The 23,375-nt window shown below is 42.5% G+C and overlaps 1 protein-coding gene across 1 annotated transcript in view; it reads left to right on the top strand.

The window, feature by feature from the left end:
* The window catches only part of CPED1 (cadherin like and PC-esterase domain containing 1), a 244,549-nt gene that overhangs the window by 197,555 nt on the left and 23,619 nt on the right, over positions 1 to 23,375 (top strand). Inside the window, exons 16-18 of the mRNA XM_072146984.1 lie at positions 7,471 to 7,588; positions 8,546 to 8,682; positions 22,914 to 23,134. Of these exons, the coding sequence (XP_072003085.1) occupies positions 7,471 to 7,588; positions 8,546 to 8,682; positions 22,914 to 23,134 (476 nt within the window). The remainder of the gene's footprint in view (positions 1 to 7,470; positions 7,589 to 8,545; positions 8,683 to 22,913; positions 23,135 to 23,375) is intronic.

Here is a 23,375-nt window from a genome sequence, read left to right on the forward strand (position 1 = left end):
AAAGAAAAACAGCAACATAATACATTGTTAAAATGATCTTGAAATGGCGTCCTTTATTATCAGAGAAAGATTTAGGCATATACCTGTGCACAAGTATGAACAAGAAAATCCCTGTTAAGTTGTCCTGTAGCACTTTGTTGTGAGCAGTCACAAGCCATTTAGGAATTTAAGGATGTTGTGTGAAGCCCTGTGCAAATTGTTTCTATGCAAGGGCAATACTGTCTGATGTTAATGTTAGTTGGAGTAGCACTGCTAAATATCTACACAGCGTGCCCAGACCCGGTGGCTCCAAGCGAACATCGCAGTTGGATAGTAGACAGTCCCTGGCCCCTGTATTTCACTTTACAATGTAACAGTTGGTTCTCTACCCCATGAACCATGAATTATACTAGATCAGGCATGTTGCTTTCTTAAAATCAATAGAGATATACAGTATATAGTGGAAAAGCACAAGGAAAACAGATATGCAATAGGTGTTTTGTTTTATGTATATGTTTATGTATAATGTGTGTTATATGTTTAAAGATAAGTATGAATGTGTACAACTTGAATAGAGGACCAAGTTTGGAGACAAGTCAGATATGACAAAACATGTCTCCCCCCTCACTGTCAGTTACTTAGTGTCTGAGTGATTTCCTACCTTGCAGTCGCAGCTGAAACTCTACATACAGGACCTTAAGAAAAGGTCTAGTTTGAAATCCTTTTTAGGATAATTTTAGGATAGTATTTTATATTTGGAAATACTGTAACTTTGTTATTAGAATCAATTCCTTTTTCTAATTGAAATTATTCCAATAAAATTCAGTTTTTATTTGCAGATTGCTTTAATCTTCAGCTTATTTCTGCAGTAAGGCAATAGCAGAGAGATTACACTAAGGCCTTATTCACACAGTGAAACACGCCTATGTGCTGTACGTTTTTTTATAGGGACAGCGCACGCCTGCACTGATGCAGTACTTTTCAATGGATTCATTTACACCGCAGTTTTTTTTAAAGTAGAGTCTTGTGCTAATTTTACCATCTAACACTGACCCATATGTACAATAGAAGACAACGGCCCACATTTATCAAAAACAATGCAATCTGTACTAGGTGCAGTTTGCCAGTGAAGTCTTCAGGGTACACCAGATTCATGAAAAGTTTTGCACGGTCTTCATGAATCTTCATGAATTCTGTTTTGTTGGACACAGTGCAGCCGCCGACACTTTATAAATACATGTGCAAGCAGTTTGTACGTTCTTTTCAAAGTCAGACTGGTGCAAACACTTTTATAGCAATAAGTTAAAGGGGTTTTCCCCACTGGATAGGGCCTAACTTGCTGTTCAGTGGGGTCTCAGTGCTGAGACCCCGACAGATTGCAAAAATTAGTGGTCCGTCAGACTAATGGCCGGACTAATGGCCTGACTAATGACTCCATTACTCTTATGGAGTGACGATGAGTTGGACGGACCCCTTGTTTTCGTGATCTGTGGGGTCTCAACACTGAGACTGAGACCCCACTGATTAGCAAGGTAGGCCCTATCCTGCGAACCTAACTTTGCTTTGTGGGAAAACCCCTTTAACCAACCTTTCTCTGAGAATCTGAGAAAGAACATACCTGCTAAATGTAGCTGTAGCAGTTTTATGGGACAGTCTATAATGGTTGAAAAGTCTACCTATATTAACATTATTTCTATTAACAGGAGCTCCATTGGTAATATGGCTGCATGACATCTACCAGATATGCAGCATTCTGAATAAGGTCAAACTCATCTTCAATTCACTTTAAGAGAAATTAATTTATTTCTTTAGGATGGAAATGCAAAGTGAGATGTGTAAGGGACTGAATGATGGTGTCTGTCTGCGTGGGTTTGTGTAAGGGGTTGTGGTGACTATGTGTAACCTTAGATGTTGATCTTGGAATCGTATTATCCTTCTGTGTTTGCCATACTCATGACACTATCTACTTGTCACTGCTACTTCCACATACGCTGTAATATATGCTGGTACTTTGTACTACTATTGATTGAGCATTGTTCTGCTCGGCTTTATATGAAAATTGTTAGAAATAAAGCCTTTAAAAAAAAGAGGATGAAGAAACAAAAAACCTTACATTTGCACATATTCTTTCTTAAACAGATGAACATACCTTTTAGTATTGTTTATTCTGGTAAATGGAACTCATATGGAGCTCTCATGAAGAAAAACTAGGTTTGTGGACACATATGGTGCATACAGATAAAGAATGGAACAGGAAATAGAAGTATGTCCGGACTGTGTACTGTGCCACCATCTATCCAATTTATGACCGTTAGTCACACATAGTAATAAAGGGTAAACATGATTTTATTTATTAGCTGTGAAAGGAATTGGCCAACACATGGAAGGGGGGACATCCTTACAAGGTTAATTGAGTGTTTGACTCATGGGCAAAACAAACCAGCAAACCCATCATAAACAACCAAACCTTTTTCAACCTTATCAAGCAAATCTTTAGCTTTTATTGTATAGGAGTTTTTGAATGATATGTTTTTTCTGGTTTGCTACTTATAATATTTTCTAGGGGAGGTGAGAAGTAGATATGACATCATTAAATATTTGTTACATATAGAGCTATTATAAGTCACATACGTCTCATTCAACAACTAATCTGGGATTAGGTCTCCTTCCTCACCTCATCACTGCAGATATCTGTATGTAATTCTAGAAGCTTGTTAGCTTTAATGTAGGAAATTAAAAAAAAATCTCTATAGTAGTCTGCAATGAAACATTTTAACAATTTTTAAAAATTTTTCTGATAGTGTTTGGGATTTTAATGCTCTGTTTTGAATGTCCTGTTGATCCCTAGGCTTAGGCCTCTTGATGTATCCGCTGGCCGTCCTGGCTGGTGGACAAAACTATGCCAGATCTGAATTTTTCTACCCCCTGCATTATAAATATTTCCATGGGGCACTATTCAATATTCCATGCAATGTACTGGAAACCTGGAACACGATGGAGCCATTTTCACATGGGCACTGTTTTTACAGCCTTCATTACATGATTTATATATTCCTATTTTTTTTGGTTCATAAACTATAGATCATATTTCATAGTTCATGTATATTTTTATACAAATGTAAATATTTCAGAAAAGATAAGAAATATGGCAACACAAAGAAATTTTACATGAAATCTACTATAATCTACTGACTGAAATGTACTTTTTTTTAGTGGACATTTCACAATTGCTGCCTCATCCCAGCACATTTTTTTAGTATATTGAAGCTACTTATAGGTTTTAAACTTTATATTATGTATGTGCAAGTTATCTGCGGAGATTACTGAGCGCGTAGGTACTGCACACCCTGAGTAGCCCTGCAGATTTGCCCCCTGCATGTTGATAATGCTTGTGAAAGCGGCGACACGGCCCACACAGGTTTCAGTTCAAAAACCTATAGTCACATTTACAAGGAATGGTAAAAAATGTACAGGGATTGGGAATCTACCTGTGGATGTACAAGTAGTATTCCAGATGGTAGATTTTTCTTTTAACACCTGTTACTTTCTCAACGTTTCAGTGTATGGAGCTATGTAAGATGTTATTTTTAAATTAATTTCATTTTGGGAACTTTGTGATTATTATTCACCTTTTTTTGTGGCGAATAAGCAGTACTTTGAACTTTCTGATGTTTTTTTCAGTTACTCTATTAACCATAATAGATAAATATTATTAATTGATGTTGGTTTGTTATAATACCATTTGTAATGGAATACTACTGTATTGCCGGTCCCCTATTAGGTGGTCCCCCTGGAAGCCCCATAGGTTTGACAACTGTGTTCTGTACACATGACGAGTTTAAGATAAGTTTACCATCATGCCTGATTAATTTAATTTTTTTTATAATAATTAATAAAAATTCCTTTATTTATATAACGCACATAGATTACGCAGCGCTGCACTGAGTTTGCCAAATCGGTCCCTGTCCCCAATGGGGCTCACAATCTAATCAACCTACTAATATGTTTTGGAGTGTGGGAGGAAACTGGAGGACCCGGAGAAAACCCACGCAAACACGGATAGAACATACAAACTCTTTTTATTGCACTGCATTGATATTAAAGGGATAAACATTTTGTCCCTGTATTACTGGTTTAAAATATATATTTTTCCTGTATAGATCTACTGTCCTTCTCAGTGATCCTTTGAGGATGAATAGCTTTTCTGCCATCTACATGTAGGTAGATGTTAAATAATTCTCACCTAAACCTTTTACCCCCTCAAAAATAAGACAACCCCACCCGAAAATAGTAACATTTTCTCAAGCCTAGAAATATAAGGCCTCCCCTGAAAATAGGACCTAGCGGCAGTCATTGCTACAGCTCCCCCACATCATACATTAGTATTAGTAGATCTTCTAGATACTGCAAGAGGTTGTGACTTGGGTGAAGATTTCATGGGTTGCAAATACACTACAAGCAGCTACCTGGAGAAGACGGAGTAATTGAAGGAAAGTGCTATTGCTATACATGAGAGTGTGGGCCAAGGATTCTAATCCAAATGGAGTTCCAAGAAATTCAGCATGAAATTCAGGATTTGGACAGTTATAAGGATGTTAGAGAAGTTGTTGACATGAAGTTCTTTAATAAAAAAATGTTGCTTTTTGTTCATAAATACCAGGATCAGTAAATGTGGGGTTAAGATGGAAACAGAGTCAAAATACGTTATTGAAGGAAGCCAGATGGTTATGCTGATGTCTGTAATGAGTACAGTATTTTAGTATATATTTTTTGTTCAACAATAAAGTGATTCCTTGATCATAAGACATCCCCGAAAATAAGACCTACTGCCTTTTCAGGAACAAAAATTAATATAGGATGTTGTGTTATTTTTGGGGAAGCATGGTACTATATCTGCAGAAATGGAAGTATTAATCAGGCAATATATCTCATTTTATTGGAGTAAAATATGAATTTCCTACTTATATTTCCTAACAAGTACAAAATAGGGGATAATTCAAAAATAAAGCTCTCGCTTAGGCTACATATTAATCTCACAGGCCAGATACATGACTTAAAGTGGTGTTCCAATTTCTCCAAATAAACATTATTGTTTGTACAATGAAAGGTTGTATACATTTTCCAATATACTTTCTGTATCAAGTTCTCACTGCTTTCCAGATCTCTGCTTCATGTCCCTCAATAGAAAGCTTCTATGTTTACTTCTTGTGGACAGATCTGTTTATGGTCATGTGATGTCACACAGGTGCACGCCTAGTTCTAACACACAACTATAATTACTCTGTGATAATAATAAGCCGTGCACCTGTGTGACATCACATGACCAGGGACATTACGAGCTTTGCACCTGTGCGACCATGGACAAATTTCTATTCACTGGAAGTAAACATAGAAGCTTTCTATAGCAGGACAGCAAGCAGAGATCTAGAAAACCGTGACCAATTGATACAGAAAATATTGTGGAAAGTTGTAGAACCCCCATCATCTGATCTCTCTTTAGCAGATGCTTGTTAAATGAAAGATACCTTTTAAAATTTGTTTGGTGCTCATTCCATCTGTATGCAACCAAAAGAACTTGGTTCTTTCCCATCAGATCAACAGGTAGAAAGAAATCCATTCTCAGAACCCAACAATTAGATTTTTTTCCATTCAGCCCTCACTCCCTGGAGCTTTTACCAGAACCTACCAGAGAGATATAAACCCAAAACTGGTGTCTCCATTGTGGCATTCTCCATAACCATTGGTATATACAGGACATTATAAAATACAGTTTATCCTACCCCTGGACTGCGCTGTGTAAAAAGCTCATTATACTTGTTGGTGGAGTAAGACATACCGTTTGTTAATTGACAGGCATTTATTAAAGTGATAACCAACCTATCATATATGGAGAGTATTCTTAGTATTCTTATTCATTTAGAGGAATGACAATTGTGCCCAGGAGGGTTCATTTGTAACTTGCATGACCAAGGTGTGCTGCCTGTTTCTCTACTCTATCTACTGGAGCCCTGGACCTGCTAGCTCCCCACCTTCCTCTAAAAGGGGTCTTCCAGGTTCAGGATATTAATGACCTCTCAGGATAAATCAGGATAGATCAGCTGTTCAAAGGTGCCTTAATGCCGAGCAAGCATCTCAGAGTCTACATTGTAGAAACATACTGACTGGCGATATTTTGGTAGGTTATACATTGGGCTATTTGAACAAGATAAGATATTATAATGTGTAAATATCTACTTATATGTTTACGTGGAAAAAGGACCCTAAAAGCAACTTTCCTTAGAAGATGGCATCTAGCGCTGCAGGGCACATGTACACATATTGCATAAGTCACATACACATATTGCATTGATCACATTAAAATAGCATGTAAAATGTCATTCAGATTGTATTACCCTCCAGCGATGTTGGAAGTCTCAGAGAGATCCAGTGCTTGTACCTAGAAGTGAAGTCATCATGAGGTGCATATGTGGTGGGATTTCCCTCTGGCCAGATTTTTTTGGCTACCCATCTCAATGTGAGTTAAAGGAAAGTGTTTGTAATCCATTGAAGAGAAGACCTGCTGACAGATGGTCGAAGTCAAGGAGAGATGCAAAACCTTTCAAGCATGTTATAGACCAGGAATATAGAAAAAAAATTATACAAACTTGGTAAAAGACTCAAAAACATTTCCCACAAGGTTTATAATCTTATATCATACTGGGCAGGTGATGGTCTATTGCCCACCATTATGATCTCGGTGAGTGAGGTCAGCATGAGTTTTTTAACTACTGCATTAGGATGTACATAATGGTGGGGGAGAAAGTTTTAGTATAATTAAAAGTCTTTGTTCAAAAGAGCTCTCTAAATTACCTTACATATTTTCATTAGTAGAATAAACCCCCTATCACCGATTTCTAAGTTATATTAAATTTGTCTCGCTGCACCGCACTAGGGCATGGCGCACCATGCGCGTGCGTGCGCCGGATTCTGAAGTGCTGGAGAGCCGTTGACATCACCGAGCTCTCCGGCACACTTGCACCTGTGCAACTTAGCACAGTCTGTTTACCCATGGGAAGTTGCACAGGAGTGAGTGTGCCGGAGAGCTCGGTGACGTCACCGGCACTCCGGCACTTCAAAATCTGCCGCACACACGGGCGCGCGCATGGTGCTCTGTGCCCTAGTGCGATGTGCTGAGACACATTTTAATATAACTTATAAATCGGCGATAGGGGCTTTATTCTACTAATGAAAAAATGCTCAGGCACCAACTCACCCTGAGCTGGTGCCATGTATATGTGTGTAAAATCTACCACTTTTAAGTGGTTGGTTTCCTTTAAATGTTTGGAAGTCTTTACCTTCACTTTTGAATTCTACATCTTAGAGCAACCGAAATATAGAATCTGAAATAATATAATTAGGATCATTGATCAGTTTACATTTATATAAGGTGCATATCTAAAGCATCAGAATTGTATCTATTTTTATTTTTGTATGTGGTTGTTTATTTGATAGGATTGTGGTATGATTATTTATGATGATCAGCCATGCGGGTTACAGGAAATTCCAAAAGAAATAATCTCTGGGTTTTCTGAAGCTTCTCAAAGAAAGTGTGAGACAGGAGATGCCAAAGGTATTTGCAGCTGCATGCTATGGAACTTCATTTTTTTTCTTATATTCCTGTATTATTTGATTCTATACAAACATGACAGAGTGAGTACCGAATACACTTGTTGTCATTATTATTACATGACTACATGATAGGATGATTTTTTAATTGAAATCTACCATCAAAATCAAGGATGGTTAAACAAGCAACACCTATAGGGGCTTACCAGAGCCCCTCCGTGCTGTAGCTTCACATGCAGTTACACTGTTTCCCCCTCTCCCTGCTCCCTCAGCATTCCTTCCTTGGGGAATTATGGTGCCCCCAAGCAATTTCCTTTTAAACTGTTTTTTTTAGTAAAAGTAGTAAAACACAACAAAACCTATAAGATATTGCACTGATATAATATGAATTAAACAGTGACACTGTCAATTTTTTCAACATAATGTTGTCATAAAAATGAAACCTATACAGTTTTCTTGTTAGCCTGCCCATAAAAAAACCTTCTATATACCTTAACAAAAAATGTGCCCAAAATTAAGGCATCTTAAAATACAAATTGTCACACAGAAGAACAAGCCCTTAAATACATATATTGGAAAGATTAGGAAAAACTTAAAAACAATATGGAATCAAAAAATTCAAAAAATATGAAAACAAATAATTTGTAAAGAGAGCCATGGTTTAGAAATAATAAAATACATTATTATAGTACAATTATACAATCAATTGTTCCTTGACGTGTCGTAAACAGTTTGTGCTCCCTGGTTCATCATCAACGCACAGGAAATACCCTCTCAGCCTATCACTGATGCTTATAGAAAGATCTTATATTGGAGAATGGTCTAGATCTCCATTTTGCCTGAAGCTTTATATAATTCAAGCTTTTTATATTTTTTCCATTTGCTATTATTTGCTGTCAGTAAATAGTTGTCATAAGCAATGATCAACCTTGTATGAATGAATTTTATATTTTATTTGTAGGTCATTGGTTGGTTCCTTGTTTGACCTGCTCAGACAACAGGACATGTGACTGGAGAGCAATATCATGGCAGCCATATCAGTGTCATCATCCATTGTTCCAGAGACATGAGCTACAACAGTGTCTGAAAGATAGAAAGGTATCACATGTGATATATTTTTTGTGACAGCTGCAGTAGTTATTTTTTTTATCAAATTATTTTACAATAAGATTAAGCATAAATCACAATGAGCACGACTATTGGCACCAGCTATCCATATAAGTTTAATGAAATGTTTTATGCGGAGACTGAAAATGGGCACTGACCAGTGACCGCCTGATAAGGGTTTAGAAGGGAGCATGAAAATAAAACTTCAAAACTAAATATTTTTCTGCATCCATTTAAAGATGCAATGTACTGTGTGCATACACATCAGGTGATATAAGTATTGTATGTATTCTAAGTTCATATATTTCAAAAAGTGCTATTGTCTTGAAATTCTTACCAGATCTCAGTAACAACCCATCCAAATGTGCAATAATAGGAACACATTTATGTAAATTATTCAATACTTTGTATAAAATCCTTTGCTGGTGATGACAGCTTCAAGACATCTCCCATATGGAGCAACTAGCCACATAAATGAAGTAGGTGTGATTTTGGTCTATTTTTCCACACAAATGCTCTACAAATCCTGTATGTTCAGTGGGGACGTTTTATGAACTCAAGTCAGGCAATTGGCAGTGTAATTCTAGTAGCTTTTCTCTAAAACCAGTTGTGGGTTTTCCTCAACTGTCTGTTTGGGGTCAAAGTCTTCACCCTGGTAGATGGCAGCAGATTTTATCAGGAATGTCTTAGTACATATGTACATTTATTCTTCCTTTAATTATACGAGGTTTGCCAGTGCCATATGCTTAAAAAACAGACCTGCATCTAGGTTGTGTTTTCTTGCTGAAGTCTGGTTTTGGACCTTCTCATTACGAAAACAGTGGCCCACATTTATCAAAAACAGTGCTTACTGCACTATTTGCAGTTTTCCTGTGTAGTGTGCAGAGGGCACCAGATTTATGAATTGTGGTGCCCTCTGCATGAATCTGGCGGCCTCTGAACTGCTTCGACAGAGTACAACAACTTTTTTTGGAGCAACATGGGGCGTTGGACATGCTTCTGTTAGACCCTGCAATGTTAAATGTGGTGCTCGGTCAAACTGAGCACCGAAACGCCCCTTTATGTGCAGAAATTTGAGTCGCGTGACGGATAGTGCAGCCGCAACACAAATAAAACACGTGCGACACAAATGTGGTGCTGAAATTTCTTAAATACACGTGCAAGCAGTTCTCACATAAAAGAAGGTGTCCGACAGTAGGACAGAAAGGTCAATGTCACACTTAATAATTTCCCTACTGCTCCAGTGTTAATTATCAGTACAAAGTGTTATGACACACCACTTGGTGTTTCTTTAACATTCAAAATGATATTCATTAGCCTAAAATATTTTTACTCAGTTGAACTGAAACATACCACAAATACTTTACGTGTCACCAAATTAGTACTGAACTAAAGAATAAAGTAATTATCCTTAAAATACTAGAGGAAAGCACACATAGAATAAAAAAACTGTAGTTAAAATATATTTCAAATAAAATTGTCTGTGTTTTCATTCTCTGATATGGGTTGATAATACTTAACAAGTTTTATGTGCCCCATAATTGGTAGCAGTGAGAAGCAAGCCCCCATAAAGTCACTGTATATCAGCAAAAAAATTAAATGGCTCTTGAAATGGGACAATGACAAAACTAAAAAAATGTCTGATCACAAGATACAAATATTGAAATAAAATCATTGACTGGTGAAAACAATAGTAAATCCATTGTACCCAGTGCCGTTTTAGAATTTTTATGTGAAATTGCACCTAAACTGTGCTTCCTGGTAAAGATAGGGATAAATAGAACCAGGTCACACAATTGCCCGATCTCTGTCAATACAGACAGAACAAATCACCAGCCAATAATGAATGATAAAGAAGGGGGTGAAGGCCCTTTAAAAATAACTTTTATTAGTATATTAAAAAGTTCCAAGAGTTGGAAAGTAAAACCAAACTGGTAAAAAGACAATATACTCATGACAATCAAAAAGCCAATCCGTTTAACAAAACATATTTGTCTTGGCAGAGAAATCACGAGAAAAGTGCAGGGTAATAAGTGGATCTTACCCGTCTTCTTAATGCAGAGGAGCTCTGGGGCTGCAAAAGGTAAGCAGGGATGATCTGGCCAGGAAATAGATACCGACACACCACCTAGAAATCCCTGCCATTATACATGCCCTATAGCCCATAAACTCCCGTCCTAATAAGAATGGTCCCAGGGAATCCCTCAGCGTAACTAGAGGTCCCTAGAAGACCCTACCATAGCAACAACATCCCAACATAGCCCCAGAGCTCCTCTGCCTTAAGAAGATGGGTAAGATCCATTACCTTTATCACCCGCACTGTGGTCTGTATATGCACTTTTCCCGTGATTTCTCTGCCACGTCAAATATGTATTGTTTCATTTAGCATTATCATATGTTTAACCCTTTCGTGATGCTTAGAGGCAGCATGGAATAAAAGCATAGATTTATTATGCAAATAGATTCCACTTTGTAGAAGCGAGTTAATGAACCACATGTGCTTATGTTTATCAAAGAAACTGAAAATCAAGATGGAAAAATGAATCCATGAAACTTAAAACCCAACGTGCATTCATGCAGATAGAGCACTGGGAAGATCAGATAACATTTATTAGTAAATAATAATGCTTCATAGGAACTGTCTGCTTCATTAGTTGCACTTCCGTACACGGCCATTATTTTTTTTCTTTGATTTGGAAATCATAGCCCCAGGAAAATAGTAGAAAAGTACAAGGTAATTAATCATTTCAGACAACTGATTTATCTTCAGTCTTCCTCCTATTAGAAAATTGATAATCTACATTAAAATAATAATCAAAATTAGAGATGAGCGAACATGCTCGTCCGAGCTTGATGCTCGGTCGAGCATTAGGGTACTCGAAACTGCTCGTTACTCGGACGAATACTTCGCCCGCTCGAGAAAATGGCAGCTCCCGCCGTTTTGCTTTTTGGCGGCCAGAAACAGAGCCAATCACAAGCCAGGAGACTCTGCACTCCACCCAGCATGACGTGGTACCCTTACACGTCGATAGCAGTGGTTGGCTGGCCAGATCAGGTGACCCTGGGATAGACTAGCCGCTGGCCGCGCTGCTCGGATCATTCTGTCTCTGGATGCCGCTAGGGAGAGAGCTGCTGCTGCTCAGGGAAAGCGTTAGGGTGTTCTATTAGCTTACTGTTAGGCAGGAGTGATTCTCAAAGAACCCAACAGCCCTTCTTAGGGCTACAATAACGTTCTACTTTTTTTATTTTAATTTGCATCTTTTACCATTTTGTGAGGAATTAGCAGGGGGACTTGCTACCGTTGTGTTTAGCTCTTAGTGGCACACATATCCATAGCAAAGACCGAAGTGGGAAAATTCAGTAGGGGTTGGATTTCTATTAGGCAATAACTCAGTGTCATCTCATCTGGCATAGTAGTGTGCTTCCTTTGATACTTGGCTAGAAAATAGCCATAGGAGAATACAAACAGCTTCTTGAAGCCTACAGTAGCGTTCTATATATTTGATTTCTGGTTGATCTGCTGGTGGCTGTAGTTTCTGCAGTGCATGTACTTGCCAATTCTGAGCAATTTGTAGTGAGACTTGCGACCGCTGTGTTCTGCGCTTAGTGGCGCACATATCCATAGCAAAGGCTGAAGTGGCAAAATTCAGTAGGGGTTGGATTTCTATTAGGCAATAACTCAGTGTCATCTCATCTGGCATAGTACTGTGCTTCCTTTGATACTTGGCTAGAAAATAGCCATAGGAGAATACAAACAGCTTCTTGAAGCCTACAGTAGCGTTCTATATATTTGATTTCTGGTTGATCTGCTGGTGGCTGTAGTTTCTGCAGTGCATGTACTTGCCAATTCTGAGCAATTTGTAGTGAGACTTGCGACCGCTGTGTTCTGCGCTTAGTGGCGCACATATCCATAGCAAAGGCCGAAGTGGCAAAATTCAGTAGGGGTTGGATTTCTATTAGGCAATAACTCAGTGTCATCTCATCTGGCATAGTACTGTGCTTCCTTTGATACTTGGCTAGAAAATAGCCATAGGAGAATACAAACAGCTTCTTGAAGCCTACAGTAGCGTTCTATATATTTGATTTCTGGTTGATCTGCTGGTGGCTGTAGTTTCTGCAGTGCATGTACTTGCCAATTCTGAGCAATTTGTAGTGAGACTTGCGACCGCTGTGTTCTGCGCTTAGTGGCGCACATATCCATAGCAAAGGCTGAAGTGGCAAAATTAAGTAGGGGTTGGATTTCTATTAGGCAATAACTCAGTGTCATCTCATCTGGCATAGTACTGTGCTTCCTTTGATACTTGGCTAGAAAATAGCCATAGGAGAATACAAACAGCTTCTTGAAGCCTACAGTAGCGTTCTATATATTTGATTTCTGGTTGATCTGCTGGTGGCTGTAGTTTCTGCAGTGCATGTACTTGCCAATTCTGAGCAATTTGTAGTGAGACTTGCGACCGCTGTGTTCTGCGCTTAGTGGCGCACATATCCATAGCAAAGGCCGAAGTGGCAAAATTCAGTAGGGGTTGGATTTCTATTAGGCAATAACTCAGTGTCATCTCATCTGGCATAGTACTGTGCTTCCTTTGATACTTGGCTAGAAAATAGCCATAGGAGAATACAAACAGCTTCTTGAAGCCTACAGTAGCGTTCTATATATTTGATTTCTGGTTGATCTGCTGGTGGCTGTAGTTTCTGCAGTGCATGTACTTGCCAATTCTGAGCAATTTGTAGTGGGACTTGCGACCGCTGTGTTCTGCGCTTAGTGGCGCACATATCCATAGCAAAGGCCGAAGTGGGAAAATTCAGTAGGGGTTGGATTTCTATTAGGCAATAACTCAGTGTCATCTCATCCGGCATAGTACTGTGCTTCCTTTGATACTTGGCTAGAAAATAGCCATAGGAGAATACAAACAGCTTCTTGATCTTGAAGCCTACAGTAGCGTTCTATATATTTGATTTCTGGTTGATCTGCTGGTGGCTGTAGTTTCTGCAGTGCATGTACTTGCCAATTCTGAGCAATTTGTAGTGAGACTTGCGACCGCTGTGTTCTGCGCTTAGTGGCGCACATATCCATAGCAAAGGCTGAAGTGGCAAAATTCAGTAGGGGTTGGATTTCTATTAGGCAATAACTCAGTGTCATCTCATCTGGCATAGTACTGTGCTTCCTTTGATACTTGGCTAGAAAATAGCCATAGGAGAATACAAACAGCTTCTTGAAGCCTACAGTAGCGTTCTATATATTTGATTTCTGGTTGATCTGCTGGTGGCTGTAGTTTCTGCAGTGCATGTACTTGCCAATTCTGAGCAATTTGTAGTGAGACTTGCGACCGCTGTGTTCTGCGCTTAGTGGCGCACATATCCATAGCAAAGGCCGAAGTGGCAAAATTCAGTAGGGGTTGGATTTCTATTAGGCAATAACTCAGTGTCATCTCATCCGGCATAGTACTGTGCTTCCTTTGATACTTGGCTAGAAAATAGCCATAGGAGAATACAAACAGCTTCTTGATCTTGAAGCCTACAGTAGCGTTCTATATATTTGATTTCTGGTTGATCTGCTGGTGGCTGTAGTTTCTGCAGTGCATGTACTTGCCAATTCTGAGCAATTTGTAGTGGGACTTGCGACCGCTGTGTTCTGCGCTTAGTGGCGCACATATCCATAGCAAAGGCCGAAGTGGCAAAATTCAGTAGGGGTTGGATTTCTATTAGGCAATAACTCAGTGTCATCTCATCCGGCATAGTACTGTGCTTCCTTTGATACTTGGCTAGAAAATAGCCATAGGAGAATACAAACAGCTTCTTGATCTTGAAGCCTACAGTAGCGTTCTATATATTTGATTTCTGGTTGATCTGCTGGTGGCTGTAGTTTCTGCAGTGCATGTACTTGCCAATTCTGAGCAATTTGTAGTGGGACTTGCGACCGCTGTGTTCTGCGCTTAGTGGCGCACATATCCATAGCAAAGGCCGAAGTGGCAAAATTCAGTAGGGGTTGGATTTCTATTAGGCAATAACTCAGTGTCATCTCATCTGGCATAGTACTGTGCTTCCTTTGATACTTGGCTAGAAAATAGCCATAGCAATAGGATAGCATTGTTTGGTTTTAAAAACTCAAAAAAAACCAAAAAACACAAAAAAAAAAAAAAAACACAAAAAAAAACAAAAAAAAGTAAAAAAAAAAATAAAGTTATAACTCTCATTTTAAAAATGTTTAACCCGAGGGCTAGGGGTAGAGGACGAGGGCGGGGACGTGGGCGTCCAACTACTGCAGGGGTCAGAGGCCGTGGTCCTGGGCGGGGTGAGACACCACCTGCTGATGAGGGAGCAGGGGAACGCCGCAGAGCTACACTCCCTAGGTTCATGTCTGAAGTTACTGGGACTCGTGGTAGAGCACTGTTGAGGCCAGAACAGTGCGAACAGGTGATGTCGTGGATTGCTGACAATGCTTCGAGCAATTTGTCCACCACCAGTCAGTCTTCCACGCAGTCCACCCATGTCACCGAAATCGCCACTCCTCCAGCTCCTGCACCTCAGCCTCCTCCCCCCCAGTCTGCCCCCTCCCAGGAAAATTTGGCATTTGAACCGGCATACTCTGAGGAACTGTTTTCTGGACCCTTCCCACAGTCACAAACCACTTGTCCGGTTGCTGCTGAGCAATTTTCCGATGCCCAGGTTTTCCACCAGTCACAGTCTGTGGGTGATGATGACCTTCTTGACGTAGTGGAAGTGTGTAAAGAGGTGTCCGACGATGAGGAGACACGGTTGTCAGACAGTGGGGAAGTTGTTGTCAGGGCAGGAAGTCCGAGGGGGGAGCAGACTGAGGGATCGGAGGATGATGAGGTGACAGACCCAAGCTGGGTTGAGAGGCCGGGTGAACACAGTGCTTCTGAGACGGAGGAGAGTCCTCGACCTGAACAGGTTGGAAGAGGCAGTGGTGGGGCCAGACGGAGAGGCAGGGCCAGAGCTGGTGCATCAGCGCCACTGTCAACTAGTGAAGCTCCCGTGGTGAGGGCTCTTGCGGCGAAGGCTAGATCTTCAGAAGTGTGGAGGTTCTTTAAGGAAACACCGGATGACCGACGGACTGTGGTGTGCAACATTTGCCAAACCAGGCTCAGCAGGGGTTCCACCACTACTAGCTTAACTACCACCAGTATGCGCAGGCATATGAATGCTAAGCACCCCACTCAGTGGCAACAAGCCCGTTCACCTCCGGCCGTGCACACCACTGCTCCTTCCCCTGTGTCAGCTGCTAGTCAGCCCCCTGCCCAGGACCCTGCCACAAAAACCCCATCGTCGCCTCCACGATCCTCCACAGCATCCACCAGCGTTCAGCTCTCCATACCCCAGACGCTGGAGCGGAAACGCAAATATAGTGCAACCCACCCGCACGCCCAAGCCCTTAATGTGCACATCTCCAGATTGCTTAGCCTGGAGATGCTGCCCTATAGGCTAGTAGAGACCGAGGCCTTTCGCAACCTCATGGCGGCGGCCGCCCCTCGGTATTCGGTCCCCAGCCGCCACTACTTTTCCCGATGTGCCGTCCCAGCCCTGCACCAGCACGTGTCAGACAACATCATCCGTGCCCTGACCAACGCCGTTTCTGACAAGGTCCACCTGACCACGGACACGTGGACGAGTGCTGCCGGGCAGGGCCACTATATATCGCTGACGGCACATTGGGTTAACTTGGTGGAGGCTGGGACCGAGTCTGACCCTGGGGCTGCTCATATACTGCCGACGCCGAGGATTGCGGGGCCTACCTCGGTCCAGGTGTTTCAGGCCTACTATGCCTCCTCCTCCTCCCACCCCTCCTCCACCTCCTCCTCCGAACTACCATCCGTGGGCACGGCGCCATCAGTCGGTAGCTCTGGGCACAGCAGCAGTGCCGTCGCTAAGCGACAGCAGGCGGTGCTCAAACTGCTGAGCCTAGGCGACAAAAGGCACACCGCCCAAGAGCTATTACAGGGCATCACGGCGCAGACTGATCTGTGGCTGGCACCGCTGAACCTCAAGCCGGGAATGGTTGTGTGTGACAACGGCCGTAACCTGGTGGCGGCTCTGCAACTCGGCAGACTGACACATGTGCCATGCCTGGCCCATGTGTTAAATCTGATAGTGCAGCGTTTCCTCAAGACATACCCCAATCTGTCTGATTTGCTCACGAAGGTGCGCCGCATCTGTGCGCATTTCAGGAAGTCCAGCCCAGATGCTGCCACTCTCAGGGCAGCGCAGCGCCGCCTCCAACTGCCCGCTCACCGATTGTTGTGCGACGTGCCCACGAGGTGGAATTCAACACTGACCATGTTATCCAGAGTTTACCAGCAGCGCAGAGCGATTGTAGACTGCCAGATGTCAACTTCCACCAGAACTGGTAGTCAGGTCAGTCAGCTTCCTCAAGTCTACAATGAGGAGTGGACGTGGATGTCTGATATCTGTCAGGTGCTGAGTAACTTTGAGGAGTCAACACAGATGGTCAGTGGCGATGCCGCCATCATCAGCCTCACCATCCCGCTGCTTGGCCTGTTGAAAAACTCTCTGGTCAGCATGAAGTCGGAAGCTTTGCGCTCGTCACAAGAGACGGGGGAAGAATATTCCCTTGTTGATAGCCAAAGCACCCTGAGGTCTGTTTCTCAGCGCATATCGGAGGAGGTGGAGGTGGAGGAGGATGAGGAGGAAGAGGAGGAGAATGTTGGCGAGACACAAGAGGGGACCATTGTTGAGTCCTTCACTGTTCAGCGTGTATGGGCAGAAGAAGAGGAGTTGGAGGAGTTGGAGGAGGAGGAAATGGACAGTCAGGCCAGTGAGGGGAGTGAATTCTTACGCGTTGGTACTCTGGCGCATATGGCAGATTTCATGCTAGGCTGCCTATCCCGTGACCCTCGCGTTCAAAGAATTTATTCCAGCACCGATTACTGGGTGTTCACTCTCCTGGACCCACGGTACAAGCAAAATCTTCCCACTCTCATCCCTGGAGAGGAAAGGAGTGTGAGAATGCATGAATACCAGCAGGCCCTGGTGCACAAGCTGAAACAGTATTTCCCTTCTGACAGCGCTAGCGGCAGAGTGCGTAGTTCTGCGGGACAAGTAGCGAGGGAGAGTAGGCGAGCAGGCAGCTTGTCCAGCACTGGCAAGGGTACGCTTTACAAGGCTTTTGCCAGCTTTATGTCACCCCAGCAAGATACTGTCACCTGTCCCCAGTCTCGGCAGAGTAGGGCTGATCTTTACAGAAAGATGGTGAGGGAGTACGTAGCTGACCATACCATCGTCCTAAATGATCACACAGCTCCCTACAACTACTGGGTTTCAAAGCTGGACATGTGGCACGAACTGGCGCTGTACGCCTTGGAGGTTCTTGCCTGCCCTGCCGCTAGCGTCTTGTCCGAGCGGGTTTTCAGTGCAGCTGGTGGCATCATCACCGATAAGCGTACACGCCTGTCGACTGACAGCGCTGACAGGCTGACGCTTATTAAAATGAATAAAGGCTGGATTTCTCAGAATTTCCAATCTCCACCAGGTGAAGGAAGCTCAACCTGAATAATTGATCCACTCCTCCTCCTCCTCCTCATTTTCCTCCTTCTCCTCCTCTTTGTACAGTAAAGCAGAGGAAACTGGCTATTTTTTGACAGGGCCCACTGGCTCTTGCTATAGTACTTCATGCATTTAATTTTTCTGGAGGGCCACCTACCCGGTCCTCTGTTTGAAACAATTTTTGTGAGTGCCACATACAGGCACTCAATCTATTCCATTTTTCTGGAGGGCCACCTACCCGGTCCTCTGTTTTAAAAAATTTTTGGGACTGCCACATACAGGCACTCAATCTATTCCATTTTACTGCAGGGCCACCTACCTGCTCCTCTGGTTTGAACAATTTTTGGGACTGCCACATACAGGCACTCAATCTATTCCATTTTACTGGAGGGCCACCTACCTGCTCCTCTGGTTTGAAACATTTTTGGGACTGCCACATACAGGCACTCAATCTATTCCATTTTACTGCAGGGCCACCTACCTGCTCCTCTGGTTTGAACAATTTTTGGGACTGCCACATACAGGCACTCAATCTATTCCATTTTACTGCAGGGCCACCTACCTGCTCCTCTGGTTTGAAACATTTTTGGGACTGCCACATACAGGCACTCAATCTATTCCATTTTACTGCAGGGCCACCTACCTGCTCCTCTGGTTTGAACAATTTTTGGGACTGCCACATACAGGCACTCAATCTATTCCATTTTACTGCAGGGCCACCTACCTGCTCCTCTGGTTTGAAACATTTTTGGGACTGCCACATACAGGCACTCAATCTATCCCATTTTACTGGAGGGCCACCTACCTGCTCCTCTGGTTTGAAAAATGTTTGGGACTGCCACATACAGGCACTATCCAAATTAAATTGTCTCCATAGCAGCCTCCACACGTTGTCTCCATTGCTACCTCCAAAAGTCGTCCATATAGCTGCCTCCATACATCGTCCCTTTATCAAACGAGGTGTGTCAGGCAGAAATTTGGGTTGTTTTCATGGATTCCACATCAAAGTTGTTAACTTTGTCGCCACCCTGCTGTGTTATCCACAAAATATACTGGCAAACTTTTACCATTTAGGGATATTATTTCAGCGCTTCTTGCGCATCTGTTTACATTCCCCTCACCCGGCATATCCTAAACTTATAAGAACGCTACTACACTTGATCTTATACAAAAGGTTCTTAGAAGTGCTGTTTGGGGAGTAGCCTAGAGACAGGGGCTTGGATTGGCGAAAGCTCGCCTGGCAGCGGAACGCCAGCTCCATGCGCATCATGCGCTTCTTGCGCATCTGTTTACATTCCCCTCACCCGCCATATCCCAAACTTATGAGAACGCTACTACACTTAACTTGGTGCAGGCTGGGACCGAGTCTGACCCTGGGGCTGGTCATATACTGCCGACGCAGAGAATTGCGGGGCCTACCTCGGTCCAGGTCTCAAAGGCCTACTATACCTCCTCCCACCCCTCCTCCACCTCCTCCTCCTCCGAATTACCATCCGTGGGCATGGCGCCATCAGTCGGTAGCTCTAGGCACAGCAGCAGTGCCGTCGCTAAGCGACAGCAGGCGGTGCTGAAACTGCTGAGCCTAGGCGATAAAAGGCACACCGCCCAAGAGCTATTACAGGGCATTCCACATCAAAGTTGTTAACTTTGTCGCCACCCTGCTGTGTAATCCCCAAAATATACTTGCAAACTTTTACCATTTAGGGATATTATTTCAGCGCTTCTTGCGCATCTGTTTACATTCCCCTCACCCGGCATATCCTAAACTTATAAGAACGCTACTACACTTGATCTTATACAAAAGGTTCTTAGAAGTGCTGTTTGGGGAGTAGCCTAGAGACAGGGGCTTGGATTGGCGAAAGCTCGCCTGGCAGCGGAACGCCAGCTCCATGCGCATCATGCGCTTCTTGCGCATCTGTTTACATTCCCCTCACCCGCCATATCCCAAACTTATGAGAACGCTACTACACTTAACTTGGTGCAGGCTGGGACCGAGTCTGACCCTGGGGCTGGTCATATACTGCCGACGCAGAGAATTGCGGGGCCTACCTCGGTCCAGGTCTCAAAGGCCTACTATACCTCCTCCCACCCCTCCTCCACCTCCTCCTCCTCCGAATTACCATCCGTGGGCATGGCGCCATCAGTCGGTAGCTCTAGGCACAGCAGCAGTGCCGTCGCTAAGCGACAGCAGGCGGTGCTGAAACTGCTGAGCCTAGGCGATAAAAGGCACACCGCCCAAGAGCTATTACAGGGCATTCCACATCAAAGTTGTTAACTTTGTCGCCACCCTGCTGTGTAATCCCCAAAATATACTTGCAAACTTTTACCATTTAGGGATATTATTTCAGCGCTTCTTGCGCATCTGTTTACATTCCCCTCACCCGGCATATCCTAAACTTATAAGAACGCTACTACACTTGATCTTATACAAAAGGTTCTTAGAAGTGCTGTTTGGGGAGTAGCCTAGAGACAGGGGCTTGGATTGGCGAAAGCTCGCCTGGCAGCGGAGCGCCAGCTCCATGCCAAGATCCAACTAACATAGTTTTAACTGCAGCACCTTTAATCTACTACTAGTTCACTGCCTCCATACATCGTCCCCTTATCAAACGAGCTGTGTCAGGCAGAATTTTGGGTTGTTTTCATGGCTTCCATGTTAACTTTGTCGCCACCCTGCTGTGTAATCCACAAAATATACTGGCAAACTTTTATCATGTACCGATATTATTTGAGCGCTTCTTGCTCACCTCCTTTGGTTCCTCTCTGCCACCCATTGGTTTGAAGCCTGAGTCCATTTAGGGTATGTCGCCATGACACTCTCTAGCCTGCTGCCGCTGCCTCTGCATGCCGTCCCCTATAGTGTCAGGGTCAATTATTGGATGTTTTAGATGCTATCTAGCTTCATTCTGTCACTCTGTCATGGCCATGCTGTTGCCCATAATTTTGGCATAATGGTGCGATTATGCAGCCTCAGAGGCATCCATGCATGCTGCCCCTGCTGTTTCCTGTCCATTTCCGTGGTGTTTCCATCCTTTTCTGAGGTTCCCAGGTGTTTGGCCAAGCTTCCCTGTGCAGAGCCTTGGTCCCCTTGAAAAATGCTCGAGTCTCCCATTGACTTCAATGGGGTTCGTTATTCGAGACGAGCACTCGAGCATCGGGAAAAGTTCGTCTCGAATAACGAGTACCCGAGCATTTTAGTGTTCGCTCATCTCTAATCAAAATGTTTATATTTTGTAAATATAATAAAAATAACATTGGCAGATTAAGAAATGTTCGGGTCAAGTTCAAAGCTCATTTACATTAAAAAGCATTCACAGGTTTAACCCCTTATCTCTGCATCTATTTCCAAAATTAATGCCCAGGTTATTTTTCAGTTTTTTCGTCAATGCTTTCTGGAAGTTTTAACTTTTTTATTTTCTGGAATCCATAGCTCAATAGGGTCTTGTTTTTATGGGACAAAATGTAGTTTTTAGCAATACAATTTTGGGTTCAATATGTCTTAATGTTGAACCATTGACCATTTCTTTGTAGTATGCAGGCAGTCCCGGGTTACGTACAAGATAGGGTCCGAAGGTTTGTTCTTAAGTTGAATTTGTATGTAAGTCGAAACTGTATATTTTATCATTGTCGATCCAGACAAAAAAAATTTGAACCCAGTGACATTTGGAGTTGTAATGGGACATTTTTTGTTGTAATGGGATCAATGATTATCAATAAAGCTTCATTACAGATACCTTGCAGCTGATTACTGCAATCTGGGACTATACTAAAGCATCCAGTGAGCTTCACCAAAGGTCAGAGGGGTCTGTCTGTAACTATGGGTTGTCTGTAAGTCGGGTGTCCTTAATTAGGGGACTGCCTGTATTTAAAAAGAACTCAAATCTGTCATTGTTTTTCAATACTCAATACTACTACTACTACTCAATACTAACCTAAATCGATACCAACCTATTTTTTTTAAATGACCTCAATTTATATAATGAAATCCTTTTTGAGGAAAAACCTTTTCCATCATCGCTTTCCAAGCACCGTGAGGGTGTGGTCACACACAGCGCTGGATAATTTTATAATTATTTGGCACCACTATGGAGGCAAATTAAAGGCATACCAAGAGTACAAATATATTGAAAAATATTGGGTTTCATTCAATGCAGGGCCCTTGCATATACAGTATGCACACGGTGCTTAGGCGAGCGTTGTCCAGATCACAGATGTGTTTTCATGCGATTGATAACTAGCATTCGTTTTTTGCATTGTCAGGGGTGGATTAAGATTGCCATAAGCCCTGGGCTGTATGAATATTACAGCCCCTACAAGTCTGGAATTCACTACCTACACATTATACTAGAATCAAGCTTTGTGGGGAAAGGAGGACGTGTCCAATCTACCTGCTTTCCATCTGCAGTTTCTGGCCTTTCAAAGGTCCTGAAATGGCTCTTGAGTACATGTGTATTTAGAGCGGGAACAAATCTATGAGGAGTTTATGGCTGAAGGCCCTTCTGAGTATACAATTTGGCGGGTGATTTGGGTGGCCATGGGCCCCCTAGAAGGCTTGGACCCCAGGGTACCATCCAAACTGCCTATGTTATAATCCACTACTGTGCATTGTGATTGGGCCAAGGGCTGCCCCTGTGCACTTGCACTGCATTAAAGAGAATGGTAATTCCTGTTAATGATGCATTCTACTGGCTGGTTATTACCAGATTATTTTCATAGGAGATTCCACAAACAGAGGAATGATGTATTATCTGATGGAGAGAGTTAATGGAAGTTTACAGGAGTGGCAGAAGACTCATGATATGAAACTTTATCAGAACATAAATAGTGGAAGGACAAGAATTAGTTATTCCTACTATCCACAGTTCTGGATTGACATGAGAAAACGACCTACTTTTGAGGAGGCGCTTGTACATCTCATTAAAAGGTATGGATTTTATAGGACCTTGTTTTATACGGTAATATGAGTGATTTGTTTTGGTTGCTTATATCACACCAAGATATTTCAGAATATTGTGCAGAGGCTTTCATTATGTTTCTTTTACATAACAGTATGTATATTAGTTATGTAACCACCAATTTGCCATGGAAACTGCACAATTTTGAGGTCTACAGCATGAACAATATGTTTTAAGAATTACTGCTTCATCAAAATGTACATTTTTTGC

This window comes from Engystomops pustulosus, chromosome 4 (genome assembly GCF_040894005.1).
Source record: "Engystomops pustulosus chromosome 4, aEngPut4.maternal, whole genome shotgun sequence".
Taxonomy (NCBI): Eukaryota; Metazoa; Chordata; class Amphibia; order Anura; family Leptodactylidae; genus Engystomops; species Engystomops pustulosus.